Source organism: Ovis canadensis, chromosome 11 (assembly GCF_042477335.2).
Source record: "Ovis canadensis isolate MfBH-ARS-UI-01 breed Bighorn chromosome 11, ARS-UI_OviCan_v2, whole genome shotgun sequence".
Classification (NCBI taxonomy): domain Eukaryota; kingdom Metazoa; phylum Chordata; class Mammalia; order Artiodactyla; family Bovidae; genus Ovis; species Ovis canadensis.
In genome coordinates, this window is record NC_091255.1 from 26,316,056 (window position 1) to 26,337,688 (window position 21,633).

The 21,633-nt window shown below is 41.3% G+C and overlaps 1 protein-coding gene across 14 annotated transcripts in view; it reads right to left on the minus strand.

Annotated features, from left to right (window-relative positions):
• Positions 1-15,703: 15,703 nt before the first annotated feature.
• RHOT1 (ras homolog family member T1) overlaps positions 15,704-21,633 on the minus strand; it is a 60,981-nt gene continuing 55,051 nt past the window's right edge. For 10 of the 14 annotated variants that reach the window (XM_069542684.1, XM_069542681.1, XM_069542680.1 and 7 more), the window contains one exon: positions 15,704-16,800. In XM_069542684.1, coding sequence (XP_069398785.1) covers positions 16,683-16,800 — 118 coding nt within the window. In that variant the 3' untranslated portion in view covers positions 15,704-16,682. Of the gene's footprint in view, positions 16,801-18,227; positions 18,372-21,633 lie in introns of all 14 variants that reach the window. The other 4 variants (XM_069542679.1, XM_069542676.1, XM_069542678.1 and 1 more) reach the window with 2 other exon arrangements.

Here is a 21,633-nt window from a genome sequence, read left to right on the forward strand (position 1 = left end):
ATGCCACATACTTTGCAGTGAGGCCAAACAAAACAAAACAAAAGGGGGGGGTTGAGTCTCTTCCCCTTAAGTTTAGGCTGGACTGAGTAACTCCTAATAAACAGAATATGGCAGAAGCAACGTGCATCTTCTGAGACGAGGTCATGAGAGTGCAGGTTCCCCCTTGCTCTCTAGCTCCTGACGCATTTGCTCTGTGGTGAAGCGAGCTGCCCGCGGTGTCGCTCAAGCAGCCCTATGGGAAGAGGCCCGAGTGGTGAGGAACTGAGGCTTCCTGCCAATAGCCGTATGAGCCAGCCATCTTGGAAAGGGGTCCTCAGGCCTGAGTCAAGCCTCCAGATGACAGCAACCTAATTACAGACTCTGAACCACAACCGTCTGACTAAACCGCTCCTGTCTGACCCACAAAAACAGTGAGGTAACGAATATACTTATTTAAGACAAGCGTGTCCTTCCTGTCTCTTCCATCAACATATTTCAATCTGAAAATCCCTGGTTGGGCATAAAGCCTGTTGTGAATATAAAGTTATTGAATATAACCCTTTCTTGTCCCATTGTCTGTCCCTGCCTCCCTAACGACATCCGAACTTGCTCAAACCAGGCTGCTCTGCGGTCCATCAGTGTGGCACGTGGGACTCTGGAGCACGTCTCTGCTGGCCCCTCTCGTGTATTCTCAGGTGATGATTTTCACCACAGAAGCTGGTATTTTCATCAGGGCTCCCACCAGCAATTCTCTGGGTCAGTGTGAGGGCCATATAATTTTAAGTTTTTTGAAATGTTTCCACTTAGCTCAGTAAGTGAAGTCTGCTAAGAAACAAATCTGACTTTCTGGGCTTTCCTACCTCTGCTTCTGACCTGGGCAGGCCTCCCTGCAGTGTAGAGAGAATCTGTCAACTGCACTGTGAAGATGAGGAAGGAAAAAAAAAGGATCTGGTCTTTTCCCCGGAGTGGGAAAGCAGCTAATAGCATTCAGATATTTTGAGATGAAACTGTTACCATGGGAATGTTTCCATCTCTCTCCCTTAATAATGATGGGTAGAAACAATGAGCAGTACAGCTCTCAGAATTCTAGAAATAAAGGAAGCAAGGAAAGGAAAACGAAGCTGAAAGAACAGGTTCCCAAGAAAGGATTGATGGGTTCAGTCAAAACTCTGTCCTGGGTGCCTTCGAGGAGAATGGGGGGCAGGGAGCTCTTGGTCAGCATTTTTTCTCCCAGGATCACAGTTCCCATACAGGCTGGAGGGGGGTAATCTGGAGGTGGGTGGCAGTGATTCTTCAGTACTGCTGGTAAGGGGGCTAAGTTGCTCTTTCCTTCTAGGGCTTTGTAGGGGGGGAGGGGCAGGGAGGGGGAAGAAAAAAACGAGACCTACCAAATCCTGATGCTTCCAACCACATCTCCATTTCTGATCTGGCAAGAGGTCAAAGGGCTTTGATGGTCCCTTTATCCCCAGGGCCTCAGACTGGACCCTGAAGGCAGAAGCATGCTGGTGCACGACTTCTCATCTTGCAACCCAGAATGTCCTATGCGGTACTGCACTCTACAAGGAATCAGAAGTTATTTCTCAACCAAGAAGGGCCCACTACCCTTGCCCTCCACCTCGAATTACCCACTGGTATAGGGGTGCTGCCAGCTGGGCTCCTGCCCCTCCAGGACCCTGAGAAATCAAAGCACAGATGACTCACTGATGAGCAAGAGAGGTTATCTTCGGGGACAGGCATTTTACCCTTGTCTGCTAGAACCCCATACCATCTTCAGAAGGGTTTGTTGCATTTTTTGTTGTTTCTGTTTTTTGAGACGTAGTACCCTAATATACCCATCCTATCAACAAGATGAATGAGAATCCAACCCATGAGCTGGGGAATTTAGGAATTCATATTGATAAGTGCGTAAAGATACATGCGGGCTTCCCGAGTAGCTCAGATGGTAAAGAATCTGCCTGCAATGAGGAAGACCGGGGTTCGAGAAGATCCCTGGAGAAGGAAATGGCTTCACATTCCAGTATTCTTGCCTGGAGAAATCCACGGACGGAGGAGCCTGGTGGGCTACAGCACAAGGGGTTGCAAAGAGTCGGAAACGACTGAGTGACTGACAGACACAAAGATATATGCAGATTGGGTGCCTTTTTTTTAAAATATATATTATTTTTACTTATTTACTTGGCTGTGTGGTCAGGTCTTAGCTGTGGCATGCAGGATCTTCATTCCAGTATGTGGGATCTTTGGTTGTGCTAAGTCGGCTTAGTTGTCCCATGGCATGTGGGATCAAACCCGACCCCCGAGGAAGCTCGCAGTCTTAACCACTGGACTGCTGGGGAAGTCCCCGGGTGTCCTCTTAATGTAAGCACATTTAAAATATCACACAAAGAGGAAAGAAATGGATACTGCCTTACCAAGCACTCCTACACATGCAGACTGAGGTCAGGAGGAATGATGATGCTCTGTCAATTCTCCCAGGCCAAGGTTTGTTAGAAATATCGAAAGCTAGATTGTCCTTTTCTCTCTTGGCTGTGTGGCTTGTGGGATCTTATTTCTCTGACCAGGGATTCAACCTGCACCCTCGGCAGCAAAAGCTCAAAGTCCTAACCACTGGACAGCTAGGGAATTCCCTCCATTTTGTTCTTGAGATCCTTAGTTCAAATACACCATAAGCAGCATTTGAATTGTTCCTTGGAGGTAGTAGGTGGAGGTCAATCCTTATCGGAATGCAGTGTAAAGACCAAATGCCTTATTGGGCTGGGTCCTCCATCTCTAAACAACCACCCTGTGAAGCAACACATATCACTTTCCCTGTTTTGCACACCTCCCAGAACTACATGTTTTCTGCTCCAGAATTTATGATTCACAAAGAGAAAATCCATTGAAAAATTCGATTTAGCAAAAATATAAGCTCAGCAGAGAGTGGAGCAGGGAGCTCTAAAAGCAGGTAGCTCCACTGGCACAGAGAAGTCAGCCAGGAGACCCTCCGGCAAGCTCCCTTGCCCACTCCCACCTTCATGGCCTTGGGAACTCCACAGTCCTGGCCACGTGAGAGGGGCTTTTCCTGGCAGATGGCATGCCTCTCTCAATTCTTTTTTCACTGATTGCTGGGCAGGCAGAGCTTCTTTATTTTGGTTTTAAAGGTCATTTCTCATAAATAACAACTCTCACTCCCCAAATGTGAGTCCTAAAACGTGGTAGAATCTTGAGTGCAATGTTAAGATGATACAACTGCACCAGGCTTAAAACCTGGTCCATGTTGCAGCTGCCATTGACCCTTAACAGGTAACCACAGCTTTCCAGTTGTTTGAGATGAACACCTATTCTGTTTCAAGTACACTATTTTTAAATATTGATTTATTTGGCTGTATCGGGTCTTAGCTGTGGCATGAGAGCTCAGTTGCCCTGCAGCATGTGGGATCTTAGTTCCCCAACCAGGAATCGAACCCATGTCCCCTGTATTGGAAGGTGGATTCTTAACTACTGGATCACCAAGGACGTCTCAAGTGCATTATCACAGAGGGTATTTTTCAACTCAGCTGCTACCTTGGTATTTTTTAATAGAACTGTGTGTCAAAAATGCCTTACATTCTTTCAAAGAGGTGATTGCTGGTCTCCAGCCCCAGAAGTAGGAAGACACACAGGAACTTGAATTCCTTCAGCCCAAGTGAAACTAACTAAATACTTCTTATGCGTGAACTGTTCAAGGTCCACATTGAACATGGCCTCCATAAAGCTGCTTGGGAGCTCCTCAACTTGAGAAAATTCCCTCTTTGCTTGAATCCCCATTGCACTCAATTTTATCTCTTACAGTTATTATTTTTCTATGTGTAAATGCAGACATTTACATATTAACTCTTGGAAGATAAACATTTATCTCACCATATCTTATCTTTAGTTCTCACAATACCCAGGCCAGCACTTAATACACAGAAGCCTCCAGATATACATTTCCGAATGAATGAATGCCCAAGCAGTATGGAATCCCTCCTGACAGTGCAGCAGCAGGAGGGAGATCACTGAGGTCATGCTAAGGACAGCTGCCCAGATGGCTTGAAGGGAAGCCCATGCTCAATTCTGAAGCCTTTGACCACTGGATCTGAATTACCTGAATCTCTGCTGTTCAGTATCTGATTTTGCTGAGGCCCCTCCCCACAGTGTCTCAGCTGTCAGAGCCACCTCTGCAGAAAATATTTGGCTTTCCCTTTAGTTTGATTTCCTTACTCAGTCCAATAAACTGCACTGACTGCCACAGAGTTTTAAGGCAAGGAGCCTGCAATTCATTTGTTTGTCTGCTCATTCAAACAAAATATTTATGAAAATACTTAGCACAACTGTGCCAAGTATTGTTCGAGGCTCTGAGTGTACAAGTGGTGATTAAAACATCTTGGCATCAATCTTGGTGATGAGCTTTTGGATCTGACTCCAAAAGCAAAGGCAAAATTAACAAGTGGAACTATATCAAACTAAAAAGCTTCTGCACAGTAGAGGAAATCATCGATAAGATGAAAAGGCAACCTACTGAATGGGAGAAAATATTTGCAAGTCACATATTGGATAAGGAATTAATAACCAAAATACATAAAGAGCTCGTGAAGCTCAACTGCAAAACAACTGGAAAAGGATTAAAAATGGGCAGAAGATCTGCATAGACATTTTTCCAAAGACATACAGGTGGCCAACAGGTACCTGGGAAGATGCTCAACATCACTAATCATGAGGGAAATGAAAATAAAAACCACAACGTGCTATCACTTCACACCTGTTAGAATATAAAAAACACAAGAAATAAATGTTGGCAAGGATATGGCAAAAAGAGAATCCTTGCGCACTGTTGGTGGAAATATAAACTGGTGCAGCCACTACAGAAAACAGTAAGGAGGGTCCCCAAAAAATTAAAAATAGAATTACCTACAATCCAGCAATTCAGCTTCTGGATATCTATCTGAAGAAAACAAAAGCACTAACTTGAAAAGAATATGAACCCCCATGTTCAGTACATCGTTACTTACAACAGTCAAGATATGGAAACAATCTAAGTGTCCATCAATGGATGAATGGATAAAGACGATGTGGTATATTTATACACACAATGGAATATTATTCAGCAATAAAAAAGAATGGACTCTTGCCATTTGCGACAAACATGGACAGACCTTGAGGGAATTATGCTAAGCAAAAATAAGTCAAGAGAAAGACAAATATCATACAATTTTACTTACACATGGAATCTAAAAATCCACCACCCCCAAGCTCACAGACAGAAAACAGATTGGTAGCTGCCAGAGGTGTGGGATTGGGGGTTGAGGGTAGGTGAAATGAGTGAAGGGGGCCAAAAGGTGTAAACATCTAGTTATAAAATAAATAAGTCATAGGGATGTAAGGTCCAGCGTAGTGACTATAGTTAGTAATACTGTGTTGCATAATTGAAAGCTGCTAAGTAAATAGATCTTAAAAGTCCTCATTACAAGAAAAAAAATTTGTCACTATCTATAAGATGGATGTTAACTAGACTTATTGTAATGATCATTTCACAATATATACAGGTATCGAATCATGTTGTGCACCTGAAACTAATATAACGTCAGTTATATCTCAATTTTTAAAAAGACAGACATGGCCCTACACTCAAAAAGTTTATATGCAAGCACGGGAAGATACTCAACAAATGAAGGAATACACATGAGGGGAAAAAAAGGATGAAAAACAGATGGTGAGATGCTAAGAATTTGGGGTGATGTTTCTGTGATTTTTTTTTTTTTTAAGATTAGATGTTCTGGAAAGGTTCCTCTCTGGGGAGGTTTCACCTGAGATGTGAATGACAAGAATGAGGCAGCTTGGCAAAAATCAGAGAGAAGAGCATTCCAGGCAGAGAACAGTCAGTGCCCAGGCTCTGACGCAGGCACACAGTAGGTCGAGAAACACAAGGTAAGGCCAGGAAGCAGGCCAGGAGCACCTCAGGTAGACTTTATAAGGGCAAGGAGTCTAGGTTTTACTGAAGTGTGATGAGGAGACCCTGAAAGATAGTCATGGCAACATGAGAGAACAGAATTTAAAAGGGAAAGAATGAGAGTGGGAAACCAACATTTAACTTGCATTTAGTCCAAGCGGGAAGTCACAGAGGCCCAGACTTAGGTGGTCGTGGTGGAACTGGAGATAAGTGGACAGTTACAGAGTTTGGAAGAAGAGCATGGGACTTGCTGATGGATTGCAGAGGTGGGGCGAGCAGAAGATAACTTCCAGAGCCTTGCCCTGAGAAACAGTGTAGATGGCAGTACACTCCGGTAAAACGGGAAAACTGGGAAGGGGGTGGTTAGTGTTGGATATCTAGGGCTCTATTTAAGGAGAAATCCAAGAGGAAATAATAGGCACGAAACAAAATAGAAGTGTGGATTTCCGGAATGAGGTCAAGGCTGGTAAAACTGACTTGGGAGTTACCAGAGGACTGGATTTAAAGCCACGGTGCTGCTAGTAGCAATAAGCCATACCTACTTCCCAGGATCTTGGTTTCTAATAAAATAATAAAAGGACCAGTGTTTCCTATAGAAATAGTTGTGTCAGGACTAGGACAGGGAGAGTACAGGAAGATGCCTGGGAAGTCCCTAAGTACAAAAGCTGCCTGGAACCTCTCTTGTGAAGCCAGAAAGTCAGGAGGGCTCAGAAAATAATGGGCACATGCTGAAACGGCACATGAACCAAGATGAAGGCACTGCCGTTGGCCAAACCTGAGACGAGAACAACAAGCAGCGCTGAGCGACAAAGTACATGACAGCAGTGGATTACGATCCAAAGAACAAAGTAAATACACACTAGCCCATACGTCACTGAATAAATGTATGTCGGGAAAGGCACTGTTTTCCCTTACATGACAATTCCCATCAGTAAATGTAGAAGAAATGAGAGAAGTGAAAAATTTGGCAAATATCACAGTAGTAACCGTTCTGGGCAAAATCGGTAACAGTCAAAATCACAATGAAGGTACCACTTTACACTCACTAGAACGGTTACAACAACAACAAAAAATAGAGAATAACAAGCGTCTCAGCAAGGATGTGGAGAAACGAGAACCCTCATACGCTGCTGGTAGATGTGAACTGGTGTAGCCACTTTGGAAAACAGTTTGGCAGTTCCTCAAAGACAGAGTTACCAAATGGTCCAGCAATTCCACTCTCAGGTATACACCCAAGAGAAGTCAAAACGTATGTCCACACAAAAACTTGTATGCAAATCTTCATAGAAGCATCATTCATACTAGTCAAAAACTAGAAACAACAAGAATGACCATCAACCGATGAATAAACAAAATGTGGTACCTGCATATCTTGTGTTATTGCATTTCACAGACCACTGTGGTTTTCACGTTTTTTTTTTTTAACAAATTGAAGGTTTGTGACAACCCTGTGTTGAGAAACTCTGTTGGTGCCAGTTTTCCCAAAACCATTTGCTTTACTACATGTTTGCATGTCACATTTTGGCAATTTTTGCAGTATTTCAAACTTCATTATTATCATATTGTTATAGTGATCTGTGATCAGTGATCTTTGATGTTACTATTTAAACTGTTTTAGAGCACAATGAACCACACCCCTGTAAGAGAGCAAACATAATTGAAAAATGTTGAGTGTGTTCCACCTGTTCCACTGAGCAGCTGCTCCTGTCTCTCCCTCTTCAGGCCTCGCTACTCCCCAAGACACAACTATAGTGAAATAAGGCCAATTAATAACCCTACCTTGACCTCTAAATGTTCAAGTGAAAGGAAGAGTTGCACGTCTCTCACTTTAAATCAAAAGCTAGACATGATTAAACGTAACAGGGAAGGCATGTCAAAAGCCAAGAGAGGTTGAAAGCTAGGCCTTTCTCTCCAGTTAGCCAAGCTGTGAGCACAGAGAAGTTCTTGAAGGAAATGAAAAGTGCTACTCCGGTGAACACATGAGTGGTAAGAAAGCAAAACAGTCTTATTGCTCTTGTGGGGGAAGTTTAAGTGGTCTGGGTAGAAGATCAAACCAGCCAAACATTTCCTTAAGCCAAAGCCCAATCCACAGCAAGGCCTTTACTCTCTTCAATTCTATGAAGGCTAAGAGAGGTGCTGCTGCTGCTGTGCTAAGTCGCTTCAATCGTGTCCAACTCTGTGCAACCCCATAGAAGGCAGCCCACCAGGCTCCCCCGTCCCTGGGATTCTCCAGGCAAGAACACTGGAGTGGCTTGCCATTTCCTTCTCCAATGCATGAAAGTGAAAAGTGAAAGTGAAGTCGCTCAGTCGTGTCTGACTCTTCGCGATCCCATGGACTGCAGCCCACCAGGCTTCTCCGTCCATGGGATCTTCCAGGCAAGAGTACTGGAGTGGGGTGTCATTGCCTTCTCCGAAGAGAGGAGAGGAAGCTACGAAAAAAAATTTGAAGCCAGCAGAGGTTGGCTCATGAGGCTTGAGGAAAGAAGTCATCTCTATAACATAAAGGTGAAAGATGAAGCAGCAAGTGCTGAGGTAGGAGCTGGGCAGAAGATCTAGCTCAGATACTTAATGAAGGTGGCTACACTGAACAACAGGTATTTAATGTCGGCTAAACAGTATTTTGGAAGATGCTAGGACTTTCCTAGTAGAGAGTAGTCAATGCCTGGCTTCAAAGCATCAAAAGGGCAAGCTAACTCTTACTAGGGCCTAATGCAGCTGGTGACTCAGAATGAGACTCATGTTTTCATGCCTGCTAATGCAACATCCACTCTGCAGCCCAGGGATCAAAGAGTAATTTCAGCTTTCAAGGCTTAATACTTAAGAAATCCATTTTGTAAGGCGATAGCTGCCATTGAGAGTGATTCATCTGATGGATCTGGGCAAATAAATTGAAAATTTTCTGGAAAGAATTCAACATTCTAAGAACATTCATGATAAATGGGGAAGGGTCAAAATATCAACATTAAAAGAAATTCAAAAGAAGTTTATCCCAACTCACGGGTGACTTTGAAGGTTCAAGACTTCAGTGGAGAAAGTAACTGCAGATGTGGTGGAAACAGCAAGAGAATTAGAATTAGAAGTGGAGCCTGAATTGCTGCAATCCCAGGATTTAACTTTCACGGGTGAGAAAGTGCCTCTCAGAGATGAGCAAACAAAGTGGTTTCTTGAGACGACGCGACAAAGATTGTTGATGTGACGACAAAGGATTTAGAATATTACATAAACTTGGTTGATAAAGTAGTGACAGGGTTTAAGAGAATTGACTCCAATTTTGAAAGAAGTCCTCCAGTGGGTAAAGTGCTGTTAAACAGTATCCCGTGTTATCAAGAAATCACTTGTGAAAGGAAGAGTCAATTGATGTGGCAAACTCCACTGTTATCTTGTTAAGAAATTGCCACAGCCACCGCAACCTTCAGCCAACCACCACCCTGCTCAGTCTGCCGCCTTCAGCACTGAGGCAAGAAGGCTCAGAGGGTGGTGAGCATTTTTTCAGTAATAAAGTATTTTTAAATTAAGGTATGCACATGGTTCTTTTAAGACATAAAGCTATTGCACATTTAATAAACTACAATATAGTGTAAACAGAACTTTCTACATGCACTGGGAAAACAAAAAGTTCAAGTGACTCATTTTACTGCAACATTTGCTTTATTTGGGGGTTTGATACCAAACTTGCAATGTTGCTGAGGCATACTGCATAGCCATACAATGAAGTATGATTCCGCTTCCTCTCCAGAGAAAATGCAGCACCGATACATGCTGCAATGTGGACGAACCTTGCGAACATGCTAAAGAGAAAGAAGCTGGACTTCCCTGAGGGCGCAATGGATAAGAAGATAAGAATCTGCCTGCCCATGCAGGGGACCCGGGTTCAATCACTCGTCCAGGAAGATCTCATACACTGTGAGGAGCGACGAAGACCGGGCGCCACAACTGCTGAGCCCACACTCTCGAGCCCTCGAGCCACAGCTACTGAGCCTCTGTGCTACAGCTACTGAGCCTCTGTGCTACAGCTACTGAAGCCCACGTGCTGTTAGCCTGTGCCTGTGGTCTGCAGGAGAAGCCCCAACACCGCAACAAAGAGTAGGCCCCACTTGCCACAGCTAGAGAAAAGCCTGATTTAAAAAAAAGCAATGAAGACCCAGCACAGCCAAAAAAAAAAAAAAAAGAAAGCCAGGCACAAAAAGACCACATATTGTAGACTCTATTTATATGAAATGCTCAGAATAGGCAAACCCTATTATCATTTTTGCAACTTTAAAGGTTTCAAATTATTTCGAAATAAAAAGTTAAAAAAAAAATAAAATCAGGGTTCTTGATGAGATCACCGAGAGACAGCAGAGACAGAAAGGATGAGGAAACTCAGGACAGAACCTTGGGGTGTGCTAACACTTTTAAAAGGGTGAACACAGGTTGAACAGCAAGAGACTGAGAAAGCAGTCAGCCAGATAGGAAAATCAGTTATTTGCACCACCTGCCAAGACAATAGGGGTGAGCGACGCATTCCTGGCCCCAATACCCCAGACAACTTAATCAAGACATTTGTCAGATACATGTAGCAAAAAAATCTGGCTGCCACCCAGGCCTCAGCAGCTCACCCAGATGCAAGGGCTCAGCCCTGCTCAAGTGTGGGGGGTGGGGCAGAGGCTTCCCCCAGGTGCTGTCTGCTGTGGGGACAAAGATCTATTTTCCGGGGGAAGGAAGAAGGTGAAATACCACCAGGGACGGAGCTCAGTGAATGTACACAATGACCCTAATCTTCATTTTAGAGAGACAGGAGAGAGAAGCAGAAAAGTCAAGGGATTTACACGCAGAATGAGGCAGAGCTGGCATTCCAACTCTTAGCTCTTCAGTCCATGCTTTTCTATTCCTCTGCCAGCAGCCTAGTGAACTGTCAGTAGCACTAAGAGATTAGTCTCCAGGGCTGCTAGTCAAGTGTATCCACAAGGGCTGCTGTGACTGAGTAAAGCGGTTTCTCAAGAAAAGGTTGAATAAATCAAGAAAATTAAATTAGACACAAGCAGATTGGCATGTATCCCCCTGGGTACTTTAAGGCTAGGCAGGAGCAGTGGTAAAGAATCTGCCTTCCGATACAGGAGGCACAAGAAACGTGGGTTCCATTCCTAGGTTGGGAAGAGCCCCTGGCATAGGAAATGGCAACCCACTCCAGTATTCTAGACTGGGAAATCCCATGGACAGAGAGCCTGGCAGGCTATGGTCCATGGGGTTGCAAAGAGTCAGACGCGACTTTGCGACTATAAACACCACCACCACCAGGAAATGAAGACATACACAGTCCCTGATGCTCTTCTAGACGGTATACAGAACAAGTTGGGATAAAAGACACTGGAATTACAGAAATCCCAGAGGCAGACTGGAGAAGCAGAGATAAAAACATTTCATGACAAAACTGTTTTCCCTTCAATTAAAGCCCCTGTTCCAAGGTACTTTTCTGTTAATAAATAAAAAGCAAAACAGTAATTGTTTTCAACATTAACAGTTTTAGAACAATTAAACAAAAACCATAAAGACTGCTTTTAGAAGAGTAGTTACATCCTTACCTTCCCTCAATTATCTACACCTGAAATAAACCTAACCGCCAAGCCTGCACTCCTCTAAATAGACATCATCAATTACCTGGTGACAGCTACCAGAAGGGAAGGCAAAATGCCTCCGAGGAACTGAAAAGCGTCCAGAAAATTTGCTTTGCCAACTTTAACCCTTCTTGGTGATAGAAATGTCAAACTCTTTATTGTTTTTTTTTTGCTTTCTCTATCTCTTTTTTTTGTTGTTGGCCTGTCTTTTTAAACTGAACATACATATTTGCTAAACATATAAAGTCAGGGCAAGTGTTAAGGCGGGTTCCTCCAGTGGAAGGAGGGCTGAACTGGGAAGTCAGGACATCTGGGTTCCAGCCCTGCCCAGGCTTACACTAACAGTGTGGCTTTGCGCTTAGTTTATGTAATCCTAGCATAGAGTTGGACAGATGATCTTTGTGCTCTACTTAAGCTCTGAAATTCTGACTTCACAATCTAAAGAAGTAAGAGGCATTATGACACGGTCATGCATAGAAGGGATAGTCCCAGATAACTAGAGGTCAAGCTAAACATTCTTGTGGAACTCTTTCCCCTTTTACATAGGTCATAAGGTAACTGGACAAAGGGAAAGCACACACTGATAAAGTACCAAGAGAACAGCTCCAGGTGTACTCAGAGGAGGTGGACCCTCCCCTTACGAGCAGAATGCTGCCCTCGGAGGCTGGTGCCAGCTCATCCAGGGCACCAGGTCCTAATGACCAGTATCTTCAGTAAGAAGGGAGCCAATCAAACACTTAAAACATGACAGAAGTCATTTTAAGTTCTTCCTAGTACTGCACCTTTCTGAATTCCAAAACAATCAGATAATTTTTTTTAACCTGCTGTGTGTTTACTACTAGTATCTCCATCAATTACACCAAGGAGTTGGTCAAATCTGGCCCACGGCATGTTTTTCTACAGCCTGTGAGCTAAGAACATTTTCTACATTTTTAAGTGGTTACAATAATCAAACTAAGAATACTTTCTGACAAATGAAAATTATGAAAAATTCAAATTTCAGGGCCTATAAATAAAGTTTTATTGGAACACAGTCATGCTTGTTTACACAATTTTCTACGGGTGCTTTTTTGCTATGACATAGTTGAGCAGCCGCAAAAGTCTCAAATATTTATTCTCTGACCTTTTAAAGTTTGTGACCCCTAAGTTACACCACATCCTATATACCAATATCATTCGGATAATAAACACTTCCAAGGGTCATTTGATTATAAAAGACCTATATGTGAAGAATGAGTAGGAAATAATGAATGAAGAAAAGTGTTTTCATGGAACTTGGACTTTTCAACATATGAAGATAATACTAGCAGTGCCTCCTTGTGTGCGTGTACCCAAGAGGCAGCTTTCAATCTCTCAGTTTCACTATCTCACTTTCTGAAGCTCTCTATGCTAAAGGAGAAGAGAAAATCTACAGAGCAAACACTATCACTGGAAAATACAGCCGGGAACCAGAATGGCACCATGAACTTAGGAAATGTTTCCAATTGAATCAAAATCTCACTTTCCAATAAGGTGTCCGTACCTTCTGAAACAAAAATAACCGGAACAAAGGGTGTGGCGAGTGTGAGCATGCCACGGGAGGCAAGTGAACACAGTTTTTGAGTGTGGGGTGCACTAGAGAGATCTGAAACACATTAGCTGTGATACTCACAGATCAGAGACTTCCACAGAGCTGACAGCCAAACAGGTTAACAGACATTCACTCTCACTGACGGAGCCTTTTGATAAATAGGGTCTAAAAAACAAGAATTACTTGCAAGATTAGAGGTTTTAACAAATGGGTTATTGGGACTGTGAAACTGGGGATCGAGGTTTTTGGTTCAGACTACCAGCATGGTGCATTCTCATATTATTAATAGAAACATTAAATAAATTTAGAGTCTTGCCATAGGGTGTTTCTTAAAAAGCATGTAGTCCAGAGTCAGCTTCCTAAGAACACATGGACTCAAAAATGTGAGGATGATGCCAAATAGATAAATGTGCTAATGAAAATCAGGTCACGTACCCATTTTTAAGATGTGCGCATATATTTTCAAGACACTTTTCACAGGAAGCTCAGTTTGGTGACCTGGATAGGTGGGATGGGGTGGGGATGGGAGGGAGGCCCAAGAGGGAGGGGGGATATATGTATAGACATAGCTGATTCACTCCATTTTACAGCAGAAACAAAGACAAACTGTAAAGCAATTATACTCCAATAAAACAAAATGAGAGCTTCCCAAGTAGCACTAGTGGTAAAGAGCCCACCCATCTGCCAATGCAGGAGACGAAAGAGACACGGGTTTGATCCTTGGGTCGGGAAGATACCCTGGAGAAGGGCATGGCAACCCACTCTAGGGTTCTTGCCTAGAGAACCCCATGGACAGAAGAGCCTGGTGAGCTACAGTCCACGGGGTCGCAAAGAGTCGAACATGACAGAAGTGACTTAGCATGCAGGCATGCAAAAGAAAAGAAAATAAAGACACTTTTACATGGACATTTACTAGTACAGTTCAGACAGAAGAGGCATCAAAGCTAACACCAGTTGCATTCTGAGGGTCTGTTTAGGAAAGGTTTCCACGCTGTATCGTTTCAGCACTTACCTCTGTTTCCCCTCTGCTAGTCACTATCCAGTTGCCTCCTCTGCTCATTCAGGACCGGCTCAGCAGGACACCTCCTCTGTGTTGCCTTCCCCTACAGGTGATGGGCTGATCTGCACAGATGCCTACAGCATTCCTATCTCTTCTTTCACAGACCACTTCAAATGGTGACATGCTCCCCAAACTCCTGACGTCAGGGCCCACTCCCACCAGCACTGGGAGCTCCGGCAGTGTGGGACATGGCCCATTGTTTTGGTCAAATGTGAAAGAGAAGGAACAGATGGATGGCAAGAAGCAACAGCATGGGATGTGCTCATTAAGGGTAAGTGACTACATCACGACAAGGGACTACAAACCTACAAAGTGACGCTCTTTCACAGGACCGTCTCAAAAACTCATTAAAACGCTGTAGCAAACAGTTTCAGTACTGTTCTTTTAAAAGAGAATGCCATTGGCACAAAGTGGAAGGTTTCCTTTCAACCCTCAAATTCCTACAGCGATCATCTGAGTATACTGTAAAAGCCAGAAGAAGCCTTTTGCTGTATTCATTCACACATCTTCCTACATTAACTAGTCCCTAACATGGATATGAAAGAAGGAAAAAGACCTGCATGAGCCTGGAAGTTAAAGAGGTGAAGGCAGTGTTTCCTCTGCAAACCCATTCCCGCCTGGACTGAGAGGAGAGGGAGGCTGCTGTCAAGAGCAGGGAAAGAAACAGGGCAGCTGCCAGTCTGCCTTCTTGACAATCAGACACTTCAAACGAAAAGATTGAGAGAGAAAAATCGCAACATGTAAACACACTGCTTTTCACCTTTTTGGCAAACTACCTTCTCTCCTCTGTTTCTCACAAACACAACAATCTACAAAGCGTATTCACGTAAAATAACATTTTAGTTGGAACAAGGAAGAACTTGGGAGGAAAGAATTAACTGAACTGGAAGCTGTATAACTGAAATTTATTTGGTAAATGAGGAATTCCCAGGAAATAATGAAAATGAGGTGTCACCAGACTTTTCTTCACTCAATTCTCCTTTTCCTCAGATTCAGAATGAAAATGTGAGGGAGGGAGATGGGGAAGTGTGCAGATGAGCATGGCACACAGTATTTTACAAGCTCATAGCTAGTAAATTATATTGTTACTAGCTGCTCAAGGAATGTGATCTTCGGAGAAAACACTCCTCAGAATGGCAAAGGGGGAAAAAAATCCATGTTAAAGGAGAAAATAAACATGTAAATCATAGTAGTAAAACTATATCAGTTACGTATGTGTAGGGAAAAACAACTGCCCTTTCCTAATAGATTTCCCCACAACTTTAAAATAGATTTCCTCCTAATAAGTCTTCTTTCCTAATAAGTATTATCTTTCTGTACAAAAAATAATTTGTAAGATAAGAGACAGAAACCAGAGGAATTTCATTTCATCTGTACAGAAATAATCACTACCCCCCCACCCCTGTTTTGGCCACACTGTGTAGCTTGCGGGATCTTATTTCCCTGACCAGGAATTGAACCCCGGGCCACAGCAGTGAAAGGGCTGAGTCTGAACCACTGGACCACCGGGGAAATTCCCAGAAATACTTACTTTCATGAGACAAAAAACTCAAGAGCACAGTACACAGCAGTTATTTATTTAAATACTTGAAAAGGTCAATGATGGAAAAAATAGGTTTATCATGAGAGTTTATATTCATCAGATTTATTTTACCATTTAAAAAAGTGCTGCTTCTAGGTTATCCTAGCCAGATATAGAACAATTCATGACACATGCAGCTACGGTAATATACTATAATAGACACAGCCATTATAGAACAATTTACACTTTGGGAGGAAATTCAGTAGTAGTAATGGTGACCGTTTATTTAAACTAAAAACATTGATAATATACAAATCTGTTTTCTCTTTTGATTGAAAGGGCTATAAAATTCAACGTACTGACAAAGGAAGCAACATAATCACACGAGTGACACCTCGGCTAAGTGCCTTTAGCTTCCTCCTTCCTTAGAGGAGAGCCTCACGTTCAACCACACAATTTTTAGACTGCACGATGACTTCAAGGCTGGCCTACCATAAAGGACGGGACTGAAAGAAATTCATGTTTTTTAAAAACAGAGAGAAAACGGCAAATTGTGCCTTGTGTACTCAAAGTACCCAAAGATCATTCTGAGTAAATGTGAAATAAATAAGTGATCGATGAGTAAAATACAATCTCAGAGCTGACTTAAATCCAGGAGAGTGAGCCAGCTGAGCACTAACAATACCATGTCGTAACGTCCAGAAACATCGTTTCTGGAACTCAGTCTGGGAGACCGTATCTTGCCTGAATATGTACATTATTTACAAAATATTCCCTTTTGGCCTCTGAAAGTTAGCCGTTTTAGTTTGGCTGTTAAGTGGTTTCTTTCATATGCTAGCCAATACTGCAGTTATAACTAATCATTAAAATACTCTTATGCATGAATTACAAATATTAATAAAGTAACTCTGCAATGTATAAATATCTCAATATTTCTAGCGGAATTTAAAGCATTCAGAATGTACATAAAAGTATTTGTTTTTGGTAGGGCCAGTATTCTTTTTTTTTTTTAATCATCGCTGTTTCAGTAATGCTTTGTACATGGCAAAGCCCAAAACTGCAAAAACAGTAGCACCAAAACTTGCTCGAAGCCAAAACGTGGAGCTCTTGAGGTCAGCTTGTGTCACGTGCCTGTAGTCAAAAAATATAATTAATGTTTAAAACATGATTAGCATGAAAAAAACAGTTATGTGGACAGTCTATTTTTAGGGAAGTATTAGCACACTTGTCAGACTAATTGCATACAGTAATGGTCACCAAAAGCATTTGTCAATAAGGCCGTAGGTACACTGCTTAGAATGTCACTGGCTTAAGACATACTGTAGACATCTGGGAGTAAACAACATCTAAAATGTTAAAATTTTCTTCACAAGAGAAATGGAGAACTTGGGCAAATCAACCTGCCACTGTTTAATACCAGCATGGTCCTCCAAAATGAGAGGTTAAGGCTGAAACCACACAATTTTGAGAGTCAATTTCATGGAATCGCCTGTCCCCAGGAACCAAAAGCTATCTTGTAAGCAGTTAAGTGACAAGTGACAATACTTTTCTAACAGCAACGCTTAAAATCAACTTTAGAAACACTGAGTCCCATAAAAATTTACCAAAAAAAAAAAAAAATCCCAAAAAGGAAGAGGGAAGATTTACCAGTTTGCATTAATTTGGTTACTGCTGATTAAAGAAAGAAGAAGAAACAAACAAACCAAACTCTGGTATTAGTCAGACAGGCAGTGACAATGGTACCAACCAAAGGACATGATGTAACATGATGGACTGAAAGGTAAATGACACAAAGGAAGCCATATTATGCATGACAAGAACAAGGACAGCCTGTACCACAAACTGAGTTTGTGAGCATGCTCAGTTAATAACACTGCTAAGCACCCTCAAGGGTCTCAAGTATGACAGCTTACCATAGAGAAGATTAAGCTTCAAAGAAAAAGTTGGAACATTTTATTCAAGTGTCACTGAAGGTTTAGTTAAGTGAACATAATTGAGGTGATATAGAAAACTTACAGGATTAAGAGTTTAGAGAAACTGCCTAGGTTATTTTACAACTGAAGTAATAAACAGATTTGAAGCAAGAGTCAGACATCATTAAAAGGCCAAGACACTGACACAAGCGAAAGAGTTAAGAGCCAAGAATACAAAAACTGTACAAAACTACTTTGCCTCAGTAACAATCAAAAGTGAACAATCAGATTCGTTATCACACAATGCAATCTGTACGTCCCTAAGAAGCAAGGCTGTCGTACAAGCAGAGTGCTCCATGCCTTACCACCACAGAGAAACAACACACAGCACTCCAACTCCTTATCCTTCCCCAGTTCCTATTTAAAAAAAGTCACTCCTTACATAATCATCATTTTACAAAGCAAAGTGATAACACAGATTCATGCTACCTTGCAAGTTAGTTCTTCCAACAGGCAATAGTTCATTAAAAAGAAAAAAAAAGAGTTAGGGAAGAAAATACTTAGGTTTTTTAGTTTTTTTTTTCCAGTTTTTCCAATAGGAAAAACTTCAACATAGCCAACCCCACTGGTTGTGGGAAATGTTACCTGGCTTCAAGAAAAAGTGGACCGTGAGATGACTCCATGAAGATGGAATCTTCTACAGAGCTGACGGCGTGCACCTGGTGAGTAATACTGCCTTCGTCGTCTGCTAACAGCATGGCACCCCACTCAGCTACCCGGGCTCTTAACCTTTTATACACATGCATACAGTTTGCAGTTCACAGCACAGCTCACAAAAGAAGGGGACTGAAAGTAATATCTCTTGATTAAACATCCCACACATAAACTGAGTTGCCATCCTATTATATGATGCATCTCATGATTTCTATATTTAAAATGAATGTATCTGCTAGAATATTGCCAAACTTTGGAAAAAAAAAAATCTATCTATATATACTCTTTGAAAACACTCACATACCATGCAGGGAAACCTAAGGCTGTTATATACCTTCTCTATGTATCCCCCAGAGGCTGGTTCTTGGTATATCTGAAAGACTAAGAGAAGCCCTGGGAACTAATACTACAAACAATACTTGACAATGACTTCGGTGACTAGAAGTACTTACTCAAAATGAGGCTAACAACTATTAGTCATGAAGTTGAGAGATACTTCTAATTTCTGATTACTAAAAACTACAAACATATATCTATAAAAAAAAAAAAAAACAAGAGAGTAAAACATCCCAAGCGCTGGCTGCCACGGTCCTATGACGAGTGTTTCCGAGTCTACAACTCCGAGTCAGCAGAGACGTAGAGGATGGAAAGTGAGAACACGGACTCAAAGCGCGCCAGAGTTCTGCTTCCGCTTTGGTCTCTCTCTGATTTTCATGCGTCTTCACGAACAGAAAATATTTTTACAGTTTTTTTTTTTTACACTTAATTATAAAGTAAGTGTAAACGGGGTTAGGATGTTAGCTATAGTGACATTAAAATCAGCGAAAATAATTTCTTATAAATATTCTTCAAGTATGGAATCTGTTAACACAGCTTAGCTCTCCTTGCTGTTGCTGTAGTTGTGTGGCCTTTTTTTCCTACACTGCATGGCATGTGGGGTCTTAGTTCCCCAACCAGGGATCGAACCCGCAACCCCTGCAGTGGAAGCAAGGGAGCCTTAACCACTGAACCAGCCACGGGGGAAGCCTCTCCTTTTGTTGTATTCTGAGAAGTAGTACCATTCATGAAATAATATATTTTGCCTGACTTTATTGCTTAGCTTTCTTTTGCATTTCCAGATAGTAATTATTACTTTTCCCTAAGCTATAGTATAGTCTTCAATAGGCAAAACAGTGCTTCATATTTATAGATGACAAACAACATAGATACATGTTCAATATACAGCTAGTTTAAATCTCAAGGGAACCATTAACTTATAAAGTACATTTCAATGACTCCACTGATGTTACAGCAGTTGTTTAAGATACTTTTAGACATGGAAAACTACTTTTTAGACAGAAAGCTACTTACGAGAATTATTTTATGCTTTTACCATATGCATTTAAAAGCTACATTAACCAGGCTCTATTTATAAGGAAAACACATTTATAATGGATGGCACATTTGCACTGCCTGCCTAACAACACCTGAACAGACAAGAGTGTGATCTTAATTGTACCCCATAAATGTGAAGAACTGAGCCATGCTTGTCATTTCAGGTCTCAAGCAGAAGCAGAGCAACAGTTTCAAAAAGCTGCTTCCTAATTCATGTCTAAACTCAAGCAAAAAGCAATTCTTCCACAATTCTTTCCAAATGACTCATATAAAATATCTTAGAATAAATTATAACGTCTTACTGTATGTTTTTTCTTGAGTTTTTTTGGCTATTAAAAAAGTAATATGAGCACATTATATGAGAAAATGAAAGCAGGAAGGAAAAAGTCACTTAGAGTCCCTTAAGGCAAATAATTAAAAGTTGTGGTATTCTCTTTTAGGCTTTTTTCAAATGTGTTTCTCACATAGCTGCAAACACAATGCATATAATTTATATATTTTATATCCTTTAAACATATTACATAAAGCCTTTTCCATGAATATAGAAACATCCTTTTAAATGGCTGCATTGTATTTTTATTGGTGGCTATTTCCATTTACAGATACCTGTAACTAAAGTGATAAACACTATTTCACATAACATTTTCCACTACATTTAAAACAGGTTCCTTAACATACCTTCCCAAAATGAAAATTACAGGGTCAAAAATGTGTGTGTGTGTGTGTGTGTGTGTGTAAAAAGGTTCTTTTTTTTCCCCAATCTATTGATATACCAGAATCACACATTTCCCTATTTTATGTGGAATAAAATAATTTAGGTTCAGCAGTATCTCTTTTTACAACATAAGAAATAATGACTAAATGGTAAAATATAACCTTAATTAATCATATAAAGCTTGCTAGAGCTTTTGAGTTCTTAAGCAGAGAATCCCTGTGTTCTGAATGCTGGCTTTCTGGCTTAAAAGTGCTCTGGGCCCATATGTCAATCAGACAACAAGCGCTCTTTGATCCAAGTGTGGGAGCAAACCAACAAGTTTGGACCTAGACATTATTAAGGCTGCTACTTAATAAGGCAGAAAGAAGGAAATGTTTCCAAAATTCAGGCAATAAAGAGGTATTTTAAAAACTGTGTGAAGGTCACAGAAGGTGCGTAACGATGGACCAAAATTCCTATGCACCTTTACACAGAATGCCTTAAAAAAGGCATACAACATGCTCCAATTAACTCTGCAATTTACAGCAAATATAACAACATGAACTTTATGGGGTTCAGTGTATTTAACCAATAATAAAGGGAATGTTATCAATTGCAATGTTCAGAATCATAGAATAATCAAATCCTTTATAAAGGGCTCAATGGAACTAAACCTATTCCAGCTATTCCCAAGTAGGTATTTTTAATTTTGTTCTCTATAATGTGTTACAAGACTTTACATATGAGGTATAAAAACTATACAGGCATACCTCAGAGGTATTATGAGTTCAGTTCCAGAACACTGTAATAAAGTGAATATTGCAATACAGTGAGTCAGATGAACTGTTTGGATTCCCAGTGCATAGAAAAATTATGTCTATGCTACACTGTGGTCTATTAAGTGTGCAATAGCATTATTACTAAAAAAAAAACCATACACATACTTAATTTAAAAATACTATAAATATCGCTAAAAAAATGCTAACGATCACCTGAAAATGCAGTTACCACAAACCTTCAATTTGTAAAAACCACAATATCTTCGAAGCACAATAAAGCAAAGCACAATAAAATAAGGTATGCCTGTACTGCAGAGACCTAAATGTCTGCAAAAATTAGAATTTGAGGCAGGAGGAGAATTCAGAAAGTCCAGCTATCAACTAATCTAGCCTTAGATTGCAGGCTATTATGCAGTGGAAAGAAAAGCTCAATAGTACATACTCAAAAGCAGTGAAGTTAAGAGACTGTGGAAGAGTAGCTTCCACCCAG